Raw genomic sequence first — 14,386 nt, forward strand, 5'->3', positions numbered from 1 at the left:
ATATCTATAGCTATAGTTAATACCTACTTATTATTGTTTATAAATTCATTGTCCTGCTAAACCCTCAAACATCAGACCAATTCAGGCGTTTCAATCAATTGCGCTGAGGCTACTAACCCACGCATCCCATACCCCGTAATACGTATCAAACCATGCTCTACACAACAACTTAAAAATAAGTACTACCACCGAATTAACTAAAATAACGTACAAATGCTTCCACCAAAATTTAAGCATATAGGTATAGTTAGATGATATATGTTATGATCAGTGCCGTATTTAGACATTTTGCGCCCGGATGCAAAAAAAATTGGTGCTCCCTTAACAGGCCTATCTACAGCCTACCCAATAATAAAATTATATTTTAAATTATAACTCAATGTTTTGGTAAATAGGGAAATAAACAAATGAGACGTTTCTAAGTCACACAACTCACACTATTAGTTCATACCTAAATAATAAATATAATATTACTAAAATACTTGGGTTATTTGTTTGTAATTTGTATCATTATATTGTACATTTGTACCTATACTAATTACTTGATTGATAATACAATTCTAATACAAATTCAATTTTAATTTATCTACACATATTTTATCAAGTTTTTATTTTTAGTTGGTTTATTATAGTTTAAGGTTTTAAACATTTTCAGCGTCGTGGAAGTAAATGCGTAAGCGGTCCCCACGACGTCGTCGATTTTTACTGGAAAATAAAAAGGTTTTAAATATTTTAAACTATTTATTTTTGCACATTTTATTATTTTTAGCTTTATAGTGTAAAGTTAAGAGGTGTGATTAATACATAGGTATATATTGTAAGTTGTTAGTAAAATGTATGTTACATAGTATACTTATATATTGACTTTCAACTGTTGAGAGTTTTTACGAAACAAGTCTTGATTTTTTTTTACATTTGTTAATAACACAATTATTTCATCAAAGTTTGCTTCCAATTTTGACAACCACTCGATAACACACGGTACCTACCCAATAGTAACACCCTATAAAATGACAGTAATATAACAATGAAAAATTTAAAAAATTGAAAAGTGTTACTTGGTAGCGACGCCCAGTACTTATTCTGCTCACCTACTAAAGAAGAAGATCTCTATACCATTGTCTTTTTAGTCTAAGGGGTGGGTTATCAGGGAGTGTGTTCGTTGATAATTTATAAGGATTAGTGGATTTGTGTGTGGTTGAAGTTTATTTTGAAATCTGGTGTATAATAATTTGGAGATTTTGGACTTTAAGATCTTTACAGAGATTGTTATTGGTTAAGTACCGAGGTGCATATGAAACTAGGTGAACTAGGCGAAGGCATATTGACTGAAACGCTTGGATTGTACGGGTGTTAGAAGGTTAACGGCGCCCCATAATATTGAACGCCGTAGGTCCATATAGTGGCCCGAGTATAGACTACAGAGTAAGGACTTGTAAATTAATAGTTTGGTATTTTTATTCATTTTAGATTTCAGTAGTGGACTAAGGAAGTGTAGACGGGTATTAAGGGCTTTTAGTTTTGCTTTTAGGTGAGGATTCCAGGTCAATTTATTGTCGAGGATGAGACCCGGCGCATCCCAAACGGTTCCCGTCCATTATTTGCTTATTTCAAAACGGTTCCTGTCGAAAAAAAATTTAAATACAGGTAAATTCCTAAATTACTAACGGTAATACCGGTATACCAATTTGAGCTCCTCTAAGTCACTAGTATGAGTAAACGAATTAATTTTACGATTTTTTATATCAAAAACAACAATTATTAATTTTGTTATCTATTTAGTACCTATATATTGAATAAATTATGCATGTTGATTATTATTATTTTTTTATTTTTTACCGTAACACGTAGGACGTATTACTATCGAGCACTGCATACCGGTATATCGTATTTTTAAATTTAAAATGTACAAAATTAAATACCAAAAATATAAGATATATTGATAATATTGAAAATACCGAAATTATATATTATACATACTCGTGTTCGACAAAAATATTCGTATGAAGTATATAAAAAACTTGTGCCAAAAAAATTTACCTATAATTTAAATTTTTGATTTTTATTAAATATTTTTGTATATACATATATGCTTTACATTTTTTTAACTTTTAAATTGAATTCACAATAATACGATAGTATATGCTTTTTATATAATTTTTATGATTAACTTAGTGTTTACCAACACATTTTTAACCATAATACCTCTTTTGAGACAGTCTGCAGTATAAAGTGATGTTTTTAACTGGAGCTGTTTGGAAATTTTCCTTGCCCTAAAACCTTTTTCGAAGGGAGCCGTTATTTGAGTATTTACTTTTTTGTGTAACGGAAGCCGTTTAGGAAAACGGGAGCCAAATATGTTCCTTACATTCGTTAATTTTAATTTTCCATCTTTTTGTCCAGAGGTCAATTATGTTGTGGTGTCTTTGTAACATACTAGAAACAATGATTGGGTTTTCATTGGAAGCCACAATTGCCGTGTCAGCCGTGTAGGATTCGAGTTTGTTAAAGGAAGTTTTAGGAATGTCGTGTGTAAAGATATTGTATAGAAAGGGAGCAATATTGCTGCCTTGGGGAACTCCGGCTAAGATGTTGAAGTAGTTGTAGAGTGGCTCGAGTTCTGGCGTACGACGAAAGTGCGGTCGCTGAAATACGATTTTACCAATAGGATGTAGCGCGCAGTAATCGGTCAATAAGTCCGGGGACAAAAAGTCCGTTTTAAAAAAGTTGGACTAAAAGTCCGGATTCAGTTTTTATAGTCGGACAAAAAGTCCAAGCGCATTTTAGTGTTGGACAAAAAGTCCGAAAGTACAAAATATTTTATATAATATAATATTTATTTAAAATTTTTAAAATTTTTGTAGACATTATATATGTATTATTACTTATTATATTTTTTTTCGATTTTCTTATTTATATAATTGGCTTGGAGTAACTCTCGAAAATTGACTCACGTGGCGGCCTTACATTTCAACCATAGTCCAACAGGTATACCAGCGCATTCCAGTGCTTTATATCATTCTGAACAAAAATTCAACTACCTATACAGGCTAAATGCTCTCTCCTAATTTACAAACAAATTGCCCACTTCTCATCTACGCATTCCCGATCGATTTGGGGTAATTCTGCATTCTCGCATATCAAAAAAATGCAAATTGTCTAAAACAAGTCCTGAGAATAACTGCAAAGGTCCCGTTTTTTTGGTGGAATTTTTTTACGTGGGTTTCTTTTTCGGGATTCCATAGTAAATATGTAAAAAAAATTATGTCTTGACTCGATTATAATGATAGGGAGGATATATAAAAAACCCATATCACCACTTTAGTTACGCCTACCACAGAATATTCTGTGCGCCTACGGTCTTCGATTATTGCACAGAAGACAGAAACAATACAAAATACAAATTAATGTTCTGTGTTAATAATTATTAAATCATTATTATTCATGGTAAGATCTTAGTCCGTGGTATTTACCAACTATTATAAGTAGACCACTGATAACAGTTTGTTTTGAACCATCCATTTTATCCTCTCCCAGACTCCCAAGGTTTATTTACATATATAAACCTTGCCAGTGGCCGGTGTTGAGTGTTTTTTATTTTATCAGGTATCACAAAGTTACAAGACAACAAGACTCATGACCATGAACTATGAAGTCATGCTCATGACATATTCCACGGTCTTAGAAGATCTTCTAAGACCGTGACATATTCTGTGACAAAGCCATAGATAATAAAGAAATGGATAGGACAAGCATATGTTAAATATATTTGAGGCCGCGTGCCTGGAGGAGAGATTATAAATTATAATCTATAAACCTTGTATGATAACCATAGACTTATAAGTCTACGATGATAACAACACAATACATTATTATTATTCTGTGATAACAATAACAATTTAATTTTTTCATGTTTATTTGATTATTTCATCGCGTGCCCTGTTACAGTATAAGTGAGTAAATTGTTTTTAAACTTTTTAAGTCATATGCCATAGTGCTCATATTTTCTATGATCAGTGTTACTTTATGATATTTCAATATCGGTATTTGAGTGTTTCACGATTTTATATTATAGTAACACTAGTAACTAATAAAGTAATAAGTAATTACTAGTTAAATACGTGGAATCTGTGGTTCTTTGGAGTGTGTTTACTTGTCTTGGAATTTTATACTTTTACTAAACAATGACTTTGGTGGATTTTAATGATGTTGTATTACCAGGCAATGACGTCTCCGATATAGTTCTTAAAGGAGATACTTTTAAAAGAAGTGAAAAAACCATTGGTCCTGGATTGAAGAGTGTCAACAACAAAATAATCGTATGTAATAGTGGAGTATTGAGAAGTAAAGATGACAAATATTTTTGGATAGAATATTTTAAAAAAAAATACTCACCAGCTAAGGATGATGTTGTAGTGGGAATAGTGGCTGCTAAAACATCTGAAATGTATAAAGTCGATATTGGAGCTTCTGAACTAGCTACTCTTCCATACTTAGCATTTACAAATGCTACCAAAAAAAATAGACCTGATATTAAAGTAGGGAATGTTGTAGCTGCTAAGGTTAAAGTGGCAACACCATTTATGGAATCTGAGATCAGTTGTGTAGAATATGCCAATAGCATTATATTAGGTCAGTTAGAAAACGGTTTTTTGTTAAATGTTAGTTTAAATTATGCATTGAGACTAAGGAAATCAAATTCAAAATTACTTTACCATCTTGGACTGATGGTTCCCTATGAAATTGTCATTGGAGCAAATGGAAAAATTTGGATCAATAGTGCGTCAATACGTACAACCATTGCTATAGGAAATGCTATACTGAAGGCAGAACATCTAGAAGAAGAAGATATTCCACAGTTAGTGAAAAATTTTAATAAAAGTTTAAATGTTTAAAAATGTATTTGTCTACTATTTTTCATTGTAAATTAACAATTTGATCAATAAAAGATTTTTTTTAAAAGATTTAAGAGCTATTTATATAATAGGAAAAATCTGAAGACTTGTAAACAATTTGATATTTATTGAATTCAAGAATATTATACTGTGTATAAAATTTTAAATTATTAAGGTAAATTACTAGAATCTAATTTAAAAAAACACATTTTTTTTTACGTATAATATGATATAATGTGATTGGAGTTAGTCTTAAAATAAAATTATTTTTGTAATGTTTGACTTAAAAACCATATATTGTTGTTTTGTGTGTATGGAATATTGGAAAACAATATTGCTATCGAAATCATTGGCTTGAGTGTATCTAAAGTTTAATCAATGTAAAAAAAATATAACTTAAAAACTATCAAAGTTACCAAACCTACAAACTAATTTGTCAGTTTTTAACTTATTTCTTTTTGTTCTACTTTTATTACATTTTTTATAGTTTAAAATTTTAATATAGTATCAATTATTTATAATTATTTAAAAATACTCTCAGTCAAATAAAATATAATAATAGTCATGTTCTATTTTTATGTTATTAAGATAGGTATTTAAAGAAAAAAAAACAATAAATCCAATCACTAAATTTAATACAGTAAATTATAAATTAAATTGATTATGAAAAAGCTTAATTGTATACAAAAGTTATGCATTTAAGAAATTATAATAATTCCACTATAATTAATGGCACTGGACCTGTTCTGGTAAATAGGTTTTGGTAGTTTAATTGCCTATAAACCATTTGCAGTGGCTTTGTAAAAGGGGATAAGTTTTTTAAGGTATGTTAAGTGGATAATGGGTAATAATTTAGTATTTAATACAAACAGTTAAAAATATGACAGTAAATGCCTTTATCAAGTTTTAGGTGCATTGGTGAATAATCATATTAGACTAGCTTTTGAAATATTTTAAATTTGTCAAGCCACTGATCAAAATATAAATATGATACAAAAAGTTTAATGTTATTTAAGAGACATATAATTTTCATATGGTATAACACAAATGAAAGAAAACATATTTTTAATGAACAAAATAAAAGATGCTTAATTACTTAGATGCAATGACTCTTAATATATTAATATAATAACTTAATATGCCAATATATTAATGGTTTTGTAATTATAAAAGAAACATATTAATAGTAATATAATAAAAAAAACATTTCAATTAAGCTGAATTTGGTTATATCTAAGTTAAGCATTATACAAAAAATAATTATAATTTAAAATGCTTAATTAAAATAAGAGTATTCTAATAAAATTATACATCGTCATAAACGAAAAGCAAGTATTCAAATAAAATAATATTTTATTTTTAACCTATAACTTTATTAAAAACTAGTAATGAGAAAAATAATAAAAATTACACATACCTACAATACATAAAGAATAGAGCATTTCTTTATAAATAAAAAATGCAGTGCTACATTTATACAAATAAAACTTGGGAAATAAACTACCTACACTTCTATGATAGACTAGAAAATTAAAACTTCTTTGTGGAGATACTGTTTAAAATTAGCAAAGAATAATGAACATTATATAAATTTATTGACCAAACAAAAATATTAACGGCAGTCCCAAACTTTTATTGTCTTGTCTACACTACCTGTTATTACAAATGGTTGTGATCTATGGAAATCTAGAAAAAAAAAAAAAATTAACTGTGAGAAAAAGTAATTGATTATATAACTTACCAACTGTGGTACAAAAGTGTCCATGAGCCAATAGTGTTTTCATATTACGTTTATTAGCCAAATCCCAAATTCTAAGTGTTTTATCATCGCTTGCTGATATAACATATTTACCACCAGGATGAAAAACTAAACCACGCACCCAATTATCATGTCCAATCATAGTAAATAAACATGAACGTGATGCAACATCCCACATCTAATACAAAATAAATTTAAGACACATGTCATTTTATACAGTAAGTAATAGTACCGTACTATTACTCTACATTAATTATGTACAAATATATATTTCTAAAGTAAAAATGACGATGCAATATGAGTTTAAGATTTCATAGAAAGATATAGTAATTTTATGTTTGGGAAAACCTCAAACCTAATAAATTCATACATTATGAATACATTAGAATCAGTACAACTAAGTAGGGTACTTACAATAAGTAATAACTTATTGAAAATTTGGAGAGTACGGGAGGGGGGGGGGGGGTAAAAGTGAAAAATATACTGCACTTTTCAAAATGTTAGTGAAAATGGCAATATTTATATAAAATTGGTTTTTGAAAAAATTTATATTGTTCTTTTGTCTAAATTCAAAAACAAATAATCGTTAACACCTAAAATATTTTATATAGATATGATTTTCAAAATATTTTAGCTCTTAGAGATTTAGGAGATATAGAAATTTGAAATTCTTTACTTTTTTAGTTTTTTATCTGTTAACATGAAAATTTGTAAGTTTTAATGACAGCAATTAAATAATATTAAAATACAATTATTATTATTTTTGTAGATTCTGAACAGAGTGATGAATGTATTGATTTTACAATGTGTTTTTTTTTATTTTATTTTTTTATTTTTGTGTCTGTCAATAAAAAGTTTGTTTTGGAGTTGTAATAATGTTTTGATTTTTTTCTTTAAATAACTATAAAAAAAAACAGCGCCAATATAGAAGACATTTTATGAGCGTATGAAATTAATTTTTTTACGAAATCGAGTAAAATAAAGATACATTACAATTTTAATATAGGTAATAATTAGAGTTAGGATGTTTATGACCTTAAAAACACTAAAATATGCACAATAAATATCAAAATATGCCCTAAAAAAAAATTAAATATATCTTTTTAAAATTAGTTTATCATTAATCCAAAATATATTCTTAATTAATTTACAACTTTTTAATAATTTTAAACTTAAATACAAATTTAATATATACAAATATAAGATCCTACTAATTATCCTAGACTGACAAATCATCTCTGTTCAGAATCGTTTTTTCGTATACAATGATACCTGTCATTGCATTAAAATTTAAGGATCAACGTATAATCCGGGAATTTATAAATCTGGACCGTATAAATCCGGACTGTACATATCAGGAACGTATAAATGTGAACCATACATTTCTAAACTCTAGGGTTCTGGACATACATACCTGGAGCGTATAAACCTGGACCCTACAGTCCAGATTTGTATGATCCACATTTATATGGTCTAAATACGTACGTTCTAGAAATGTATGTCCAGAACCCTACAGTCCAGGTTTATAAATTCTAGGTTTATATGCGCCCCTAAATTTAACACATCCATTAGTGACCTACTCATCTCCATCTCTACTATACAGCAGAGTGATATCCACTTGAACACTTTTTTTTATCATAAACTTTTGATGTTCTAATTTTGGCAAAATTGAATATTTATCAAAAATATACAATTTTAGATATTGTTAAAATTTAAAACCATAAAAAGACGAGGAATACAAATGCAGATCTAAATATAATTCCATAAACCATCAATTAAGTTATTTAAATTTTGTTAAGTAATGAATCCTATTTTTGTTAATGTTAAGATAACCTTAAAATAACTATAAAATATCTTTGGAAGTAGAGGTTGAAGCACAGCCTTTGAATAGAATTGTTAATTGCTATTTGTATGCAATACTTTAACATTGCATTGAAATTAAACATTCTTCTTATCTTCTATTTTTTACAGTGGCTTACTAAAGAACTTGCACACTTTGAATCTATTACACAATAGAACAAGTTCCCGTTTTTATTTTATTTATTAAGTGTTTTAATTCATTAATTCTAATTTGAAAACCACGGGGTTATACTTTTTTTTAACTATAACACAATTATGATCTAAATTGCATATTTTTGTGAGGAGAAACAGACTGAATTAAAACAGAATTATGTATCACATACCTTAATTGATTTATCTCTTGATCCAGATATAATAAAAGGACCTTCATAACCATTTTTTTTCTGATCTACTCCAGCTCCTTCATTAATTGCTGATGAAGACGCAGCTGGTGCCCAAGCTATACATTCAACTACATGTTCATGTCCTCGTAAATCAGCCTGTTTTAATGTTTATAACAATTTTTTTTTAAGTTTAATTATATATTATTTGTAAACACTTTAAACTTACTTTACACTGAGTAGCAGAAATTATCCAAACTTTAACAGTATGGTCGTTAGAACATGAAGCTAAAAATTGACCACAGGGGGAAACTTTGACTTTTCTGACCCATTCACGATGACCAGTAAATGTTTTAACACAGTATCTAGAAATGGTATAATATAAGGATATAACTAAAAATACACATTATTAATAATATATTAATATACATACCCTGTATTTACTTCCCACATTTTAATTGTTTTATCTCTTGAAGAAGAAACTATGAAATCTCCTCCTTTAAGAAAACATACTCCAGACACACTATGTTCATGACCATGCATCGAACGGATACATTCATATGTTTGACTGAAATCCCAAAGTTTTATGGTCATATCAGCACTACAGGAAACTGAAAATAAATTTAAACTAAAATAAAAACATGCTAACAATATATTTTTATTATTAAATAACCTAATAGTTTGCCACTTTCATCAAATGCAATATCTTGAATAGCTTCTGTATGACCTTTTAAAGTTCTCTCATACTCGCCAGTCTCATAATCCCAACTTTTTATAGTAGCGTCTTCACTTGCAGACACAAGAATATTAAAAACAGGATGAAATATAACTTTGATGACAGTCTCTCTATGACCAGTTAAACAGTGCGTTTCAGGGGCTCTTGGTATCCAATCACTTGGAGAACGCAATGCTCTTTTTGGAGCTCCGGAATTAATTTCTTTTTCATACTCAGAAAGTTTGGATTCAAGCTCGCTTACCTAAATATCAATAGGGTAATCACATTTTTATGTAAGTAATAATGAATATTTAAAATACTATTTGGAGTATTAATCACCTTCTTTTGCAGTCTAATTACAGATGTCCATTTTTTCTCAAGTAAACCACCATATTTATTTTCTACTTCACCAGGCATATCTGCATCTTTTTTTAATCCTTCCAAGGCATTGTGATAACTATTGCTACTAAGATAATCAGCAATTGCTTTATTTCTAAAAAATAATAATAATATCTAGTTTAAAACATATAATACTATAACTTATAAGATTAATTTAAATCTGAAGTGTTATATAACTTTTATATGATTCTATCTAAAAATAAGTTAACATTATTACACAAATAAATATATTACAAGCTAAATATGCATACAGGTTTAGACAAAAGGTTTGCAGAGTTCAACCAAACTCCTCCATCCCTATAATGTATTATATAATTACATTGTATTGATATTACATGCCTGTCTTCATTGTTGTAAATATAAATAATATAAGGTTTTATAATCTAAAGAGTCGAGACATTTTAAAACCATCTTAAAATAAAAAAATAATTTGTTTAACATTTTATGTACTTCCATTTTTAATAATTTTGTTATTAAAATAAATGTGCATAAATTGTCATTATTTTTTAAAGAATTCTCAATTATAATACATTTATAATAAAATAACTTACAATTCTTCACGTTGTCTTTGTGACAGCACCATTTTCATGACTGTCTAAAAATTTGATTTATTTGTAACTATTTAAATTATATTTTCTTCAACCTAAAAAAAGAAAAGATTAATTAAATTATATAAGTAATTTAATTATAATTATATAGTAAAAAGAGAAAACTTTTAACAATAAATTATATTATTAATAAAATAGTGTAATATAAAAAAATATTATTTAATATTTAAGATGAAATTAAAAAGCTAATTACTTTTAAGCTTTGAATATATATTATTCCGTACATTACATTTTATCTATTTTATTTTATATATATTATTTGAACTGAAACATATTCATAATTTGATGTTACACATATTTTAAAACAGTTTCTATACATTTATAAACATGACAATTCTTATACTTATGTAACTTAACGTATTGATGGGCAGTGAGAATTATTAATATTATAAAAATCATGTTTAAATTAATCAATGTTCAAGTAGTTTTTACATTTTACAGTTATATAGTTTATATGTTCTAATACTGATTTAATATGTTGATTATTATCAATAATATTTCATACAATAAATACTATATAATTAGCAATATAAATGACATTATAACATAATTATTTTAAATATATATTGTCAATACTCAATTTTACAAAATGGGAGCAATAAGATATAGTATTTTATATAATACCACTGCAGCTACTATAGAAGTAGTATCCATTTTAGTTGCTTTTTTAAAGTACATACTGATAGCAATACAATTCAAATGTACCCTGGCGTCATTTATCAACAATACTGCTATCGCTTATATATGATTACATATTCATGACTGACCATCAATGTGTTAAGTCAATGTATAGAACAAAAAGTTTGTATTATAATTACCTGTATTGTAAATAATAAAACTATAGAATAGTTACTAATATACCACAAACAGTATTTATTATTTATATACTAAATTAGATAATTCAGTTGGTGGAGATTATAAATTATTTAGGTTAAATTATTTTAACAACTAACTTTATAAACATTTTTAAGTTAAAATAAAAATATTGAATGCAATAGATTATCTAAAACTAAAGAACTCATTATCATTTAATATTAAAAACTCACCTGTTCCAGATGGTAAATGACGAAAATTATTGTCATATAACAATATTATATTCTATGACAGAATAATTACAAATGATTTATCACTTGAAAAAACCTTAAATATTTTATTCAAAATAGTTATTTAACTACAATTATTTAATTAAGAGAATTTCATTTCAAGAAAACGATATTTTTCACTTTATTTAATGTTTGTTGTATTTTGTCATTTTGTGATATAAAACAATATGGCGTCCTCTAGTGTAGATATGAATACTGATTTATATTGAGAAAAAAATCGTAGTGATAAGGAAATTGATATGAAATCATATTTAATAAAATTATATATATAATTAAAAATATATTATATTGTAATTTGTAATATTGTTCGTAGCTTTATGACCTATGTTTAAAATCTATGAATTATGATACATACAAAAAAACACCGTCTACCCCCGATTTTATCTGCATGATTTGAAAGAGACTATGCATAAAAAATATTAAAATGACGAAAATGTAATTATTAAATGAATACCTACCTATATATAAAATATATAATATAATATATAAAAAATAATCATCTAATAATTACTTATAAAACTTTTATTTTGAAATATAATACAAATTTTTCATATTATTATACTTATGTATCAATGCAACTGCCAACACTATACATAAACATTTTCATAAATTATAGGACTGTATCATTCCAAATAGCTATCAAGTGCACTTCGTCATAGAGTAGATAAATGTAATGTATACCTATAGAGCCGGATCTTAAACTCTGAGGGACCTGGTGCAAAACAAAATTTAGAGGCCCCAATAAAAACAAATTTACGTACAGTATTTTACTTTTGTATTTTTACTACAAATAAAATTGCATTATAAATTTATAAGTTATAACCATATTTTAACATACCTACCTATGTGGTAATAATATAATATAATATTTAATAAATTATTTATTTAACATAATTATTATTCATCACATAAATATCTATAGGAATGCTATACAAAGCAAATAGCTTACATAATATTATCTAGATATAATAAATATAACACGTATACACTGAATATGTTTTAAAATATATTAAATAAAGCAAATAAATTGTTTTCCTTGATTTTGCGTTGGCAAAATTGTCAAATATCTTCTCAATATTTAGAGTTATGGTTCGTTCTTTTATATATTTAAAATTACTATACTAGATAAACGTTCTTGTTGACATGAGTTTCTTTTTTTTTTCTTTATCGCCAAAACCTTAACCTAAAGCTAATAAAGCCCATCTCGGGGCACTACTTATTGGCAAAAAAAATTGAACACAGTTTGAACGGTTTAAAAAAAAAATTGTATTTTATTGTGACACTGCTGCATCCGAAATAACTAGAATACTAGATTTAAATTATCGCTACTGCAGTCAGCAATTGACATACTTGGCTGATGGAACAATGTGTCTTATCCTTGTTTGCACCCCTGAATGTGTTCCACTCATCACAGAAGCTCTGTCTTATCAGTGGCCTCGTCATTTTTTAATATCTAAATCAAGTTTCATTAAAAATTTAAAACGTCTTGGGTAAGGTCCACATAGGTAATCTACTACTGATAGGAATAACTTAAGAATAGTTTCAAACCAAAACCCAATACATCAATTGAAAAAAAAAAACAAATTTCACCAAGGGCAAGTATCTATTTTTATACATGGTATTTTGATGTTTGAATGTTTGATATACATAATGTCGGGGCCCTGGGCGGCTGCAGGGCCCCCCTAATATTTCAAAAACTTGCACTCGCGGTTTATCAGGCACTGAATAGTGAAAGTATATGTTAAATTTGAATTCACGGTCACTGTCCAAATGTTTCAATCAATAACCTATCTAACCCCTCAATACTATGCTGTCTCCGATTTAACCCTCACAATTTATTTAAAACTGGTTTTGAGTAAATATTACTGTTTATGTTTTTTCGTGACATTTCTAACCAATTTACTGCGATTAAATGATAATATTGACTATTATATTAGTTTAAGATTATTATAAATTATTGAAATTGTATATTTGTATTACCTACATATTTATTATGAATTTTTATTTTTTTTATATATTATTGATATTTCAAACAAATTTACCGTGATTGAAAAAAATTGACTATTTGTTTTTTATTTATAAATTATTGACATTGTATTTATTATTAAATAGAAAGACAATAGTTTTTATTATAGGGTTATTTTTTCAGGGACTTAGTTTCCGGGGTTATTTATTAGCTGCAGCCCTGCAGGGATGGGCAAGATACTCAAAAATCACGAATGGATCTTCGCAGGAAAAAATTTTTTGTGTCCGTATATAATATTGCCTATGTTTGGCCCCTTTTCTGCGGCTAATATAATGTGATAAGGATAATATTGATAATAGTAAATTTAAATTATAATAGTTAAATATATATAATACGATCGTCATTTAATAAAATATAATAATACACAATACGCAAATTCACATAATATAAGTAATATACAATTCAATAATAATATTTAGAAATTCATTTTTTATTAACACTTCACTGTAACATCGCGTGTATTATTTAGTAAAGATTTTCTTATTATATTACCTTCACACGTAGTACACGTAAACATGATTAAACACAGTTAGGAAAAAATCAGAAAATGTGTATAGTTACAACAAACTGAATAAACAGAATGAAATTGTTGCTGTTTATTCCGGATCAAATTAAATTATATAATAATCAAATTTAAATGTTAGAAGCTGGATATATGACTATATATATCCATATGACTATGTGCTGGCTTTATATAGAAT

The 14,386-nt window shown here is 27.1% G+C and overlaps 2 protein-coding genes across 3 annotated transcripts; one reads left to right on the forward strand and one right to left on the reverse strand.

Annotated features, from left to right (window-relative positions):
- Window positions 1-3,880: 3,880 nt before the first annotated feature.
- On the forward strand, window positions 3,881-4,964 carry LOC132929425 (exosome complex component RRP40). The gene has a single exon (XM_060994761.1). The coding sequence runs from the start codon at window positions 4,185-4,187 to the stop codon at window positions 4,893-4,895; it is 711 nt and encodes a 236-aa protein (XP_060850744.1). The 5' UTR covers window positions 3,881-4,184; the 3' UTR covers window positions 4,896-4,964.
- A 549-nt stretch (window positions 4,965-5,513) lies between these two features.
- Window positions 5,514-11,801, reverse strand: LOC132929424 (lissencephaly-1 homolog). 2 transcript variants are annotated; one of them, XM_060994759.1, is made up of 9 exons: window positions 11,603-11,801; window positions 10,500-10,591; window positions 9,889-10,042; window positions 9,508-9,811; window positions 9,268-9,445; window positions 9,064-9,199; window positions 8,838-8,993; window positions 6,637-6,832; window positions 5,514-6,581 (listed from the first exon to the last, which is right to left on the reverse strand). In XM_060994759.1, the coding sequence occupies exons 2-9, from the start codon at window positions 10,535-10,537 to the stop codon at window positions 6,508-6,510; spliced, it is 1,236 nt and encodes a 411-aa protein (XP_060850742.1). In that variant the 5' UTR covers window positions 10,538-10,591; window positions 11,603-11,801; the 3' UTR covers window positions 5,514-6,507. The 2 variants fall into 2 exon arrangements, with proteins under 2 accessions (XP_060850742.1, XP_060850743.1); XM_060994760.1 differs by lacking the exon at window positions 11,603-11,801 and adding an exon at window positions 11,375-11,524.
- Window positions 11,802-14,386: the final 2,585 nt, after the last annotated feature.

Source organism: Rhopalosiphum padi, chromosome 4 (assembly GCF_020882245.1).
Source record: "Rhopalosiphum padi isolate XX-2018 chromosome 4, ASM2088224v1, whole genome shotgun sequence".
Taxonomy (NCBI): domain Eukaryota; kingdom Metazoa; phylum Arthropoda; class Insecta; order Hemiptera; family Aphididae; genus Rhopalosiphum; species Rhopalosiphum padi.

Coding starts and splice junctions, on each gene's coding strand:
- LOC132929425 (XM_060994761.1), top strand. CDS start 4,185: ATGACTTTGGTGGATTTTAATGATGTTGTATTACCAGGCAATGACGTC.
- LOC132929424 (XM_060994759.1), bottom strand. CDS start 10,537: ATGAAAATGGTGCTGTCACAAAGACAACGTGAAGAATT. Junction 10,043..10,499: donor CAAAGACAACGTGAAGAATT/GTAAGTTATTTT, acceptor ATTATTTTTTAG/AAATAAAGCAATTGCTGATT. Junction 9,200..9,267: donor ATGTGGGAAGTAAATACAGG/GTATGTATATTA, acceptor TACCATTTCTAG/ATACTGTGTTAAAACATTTA.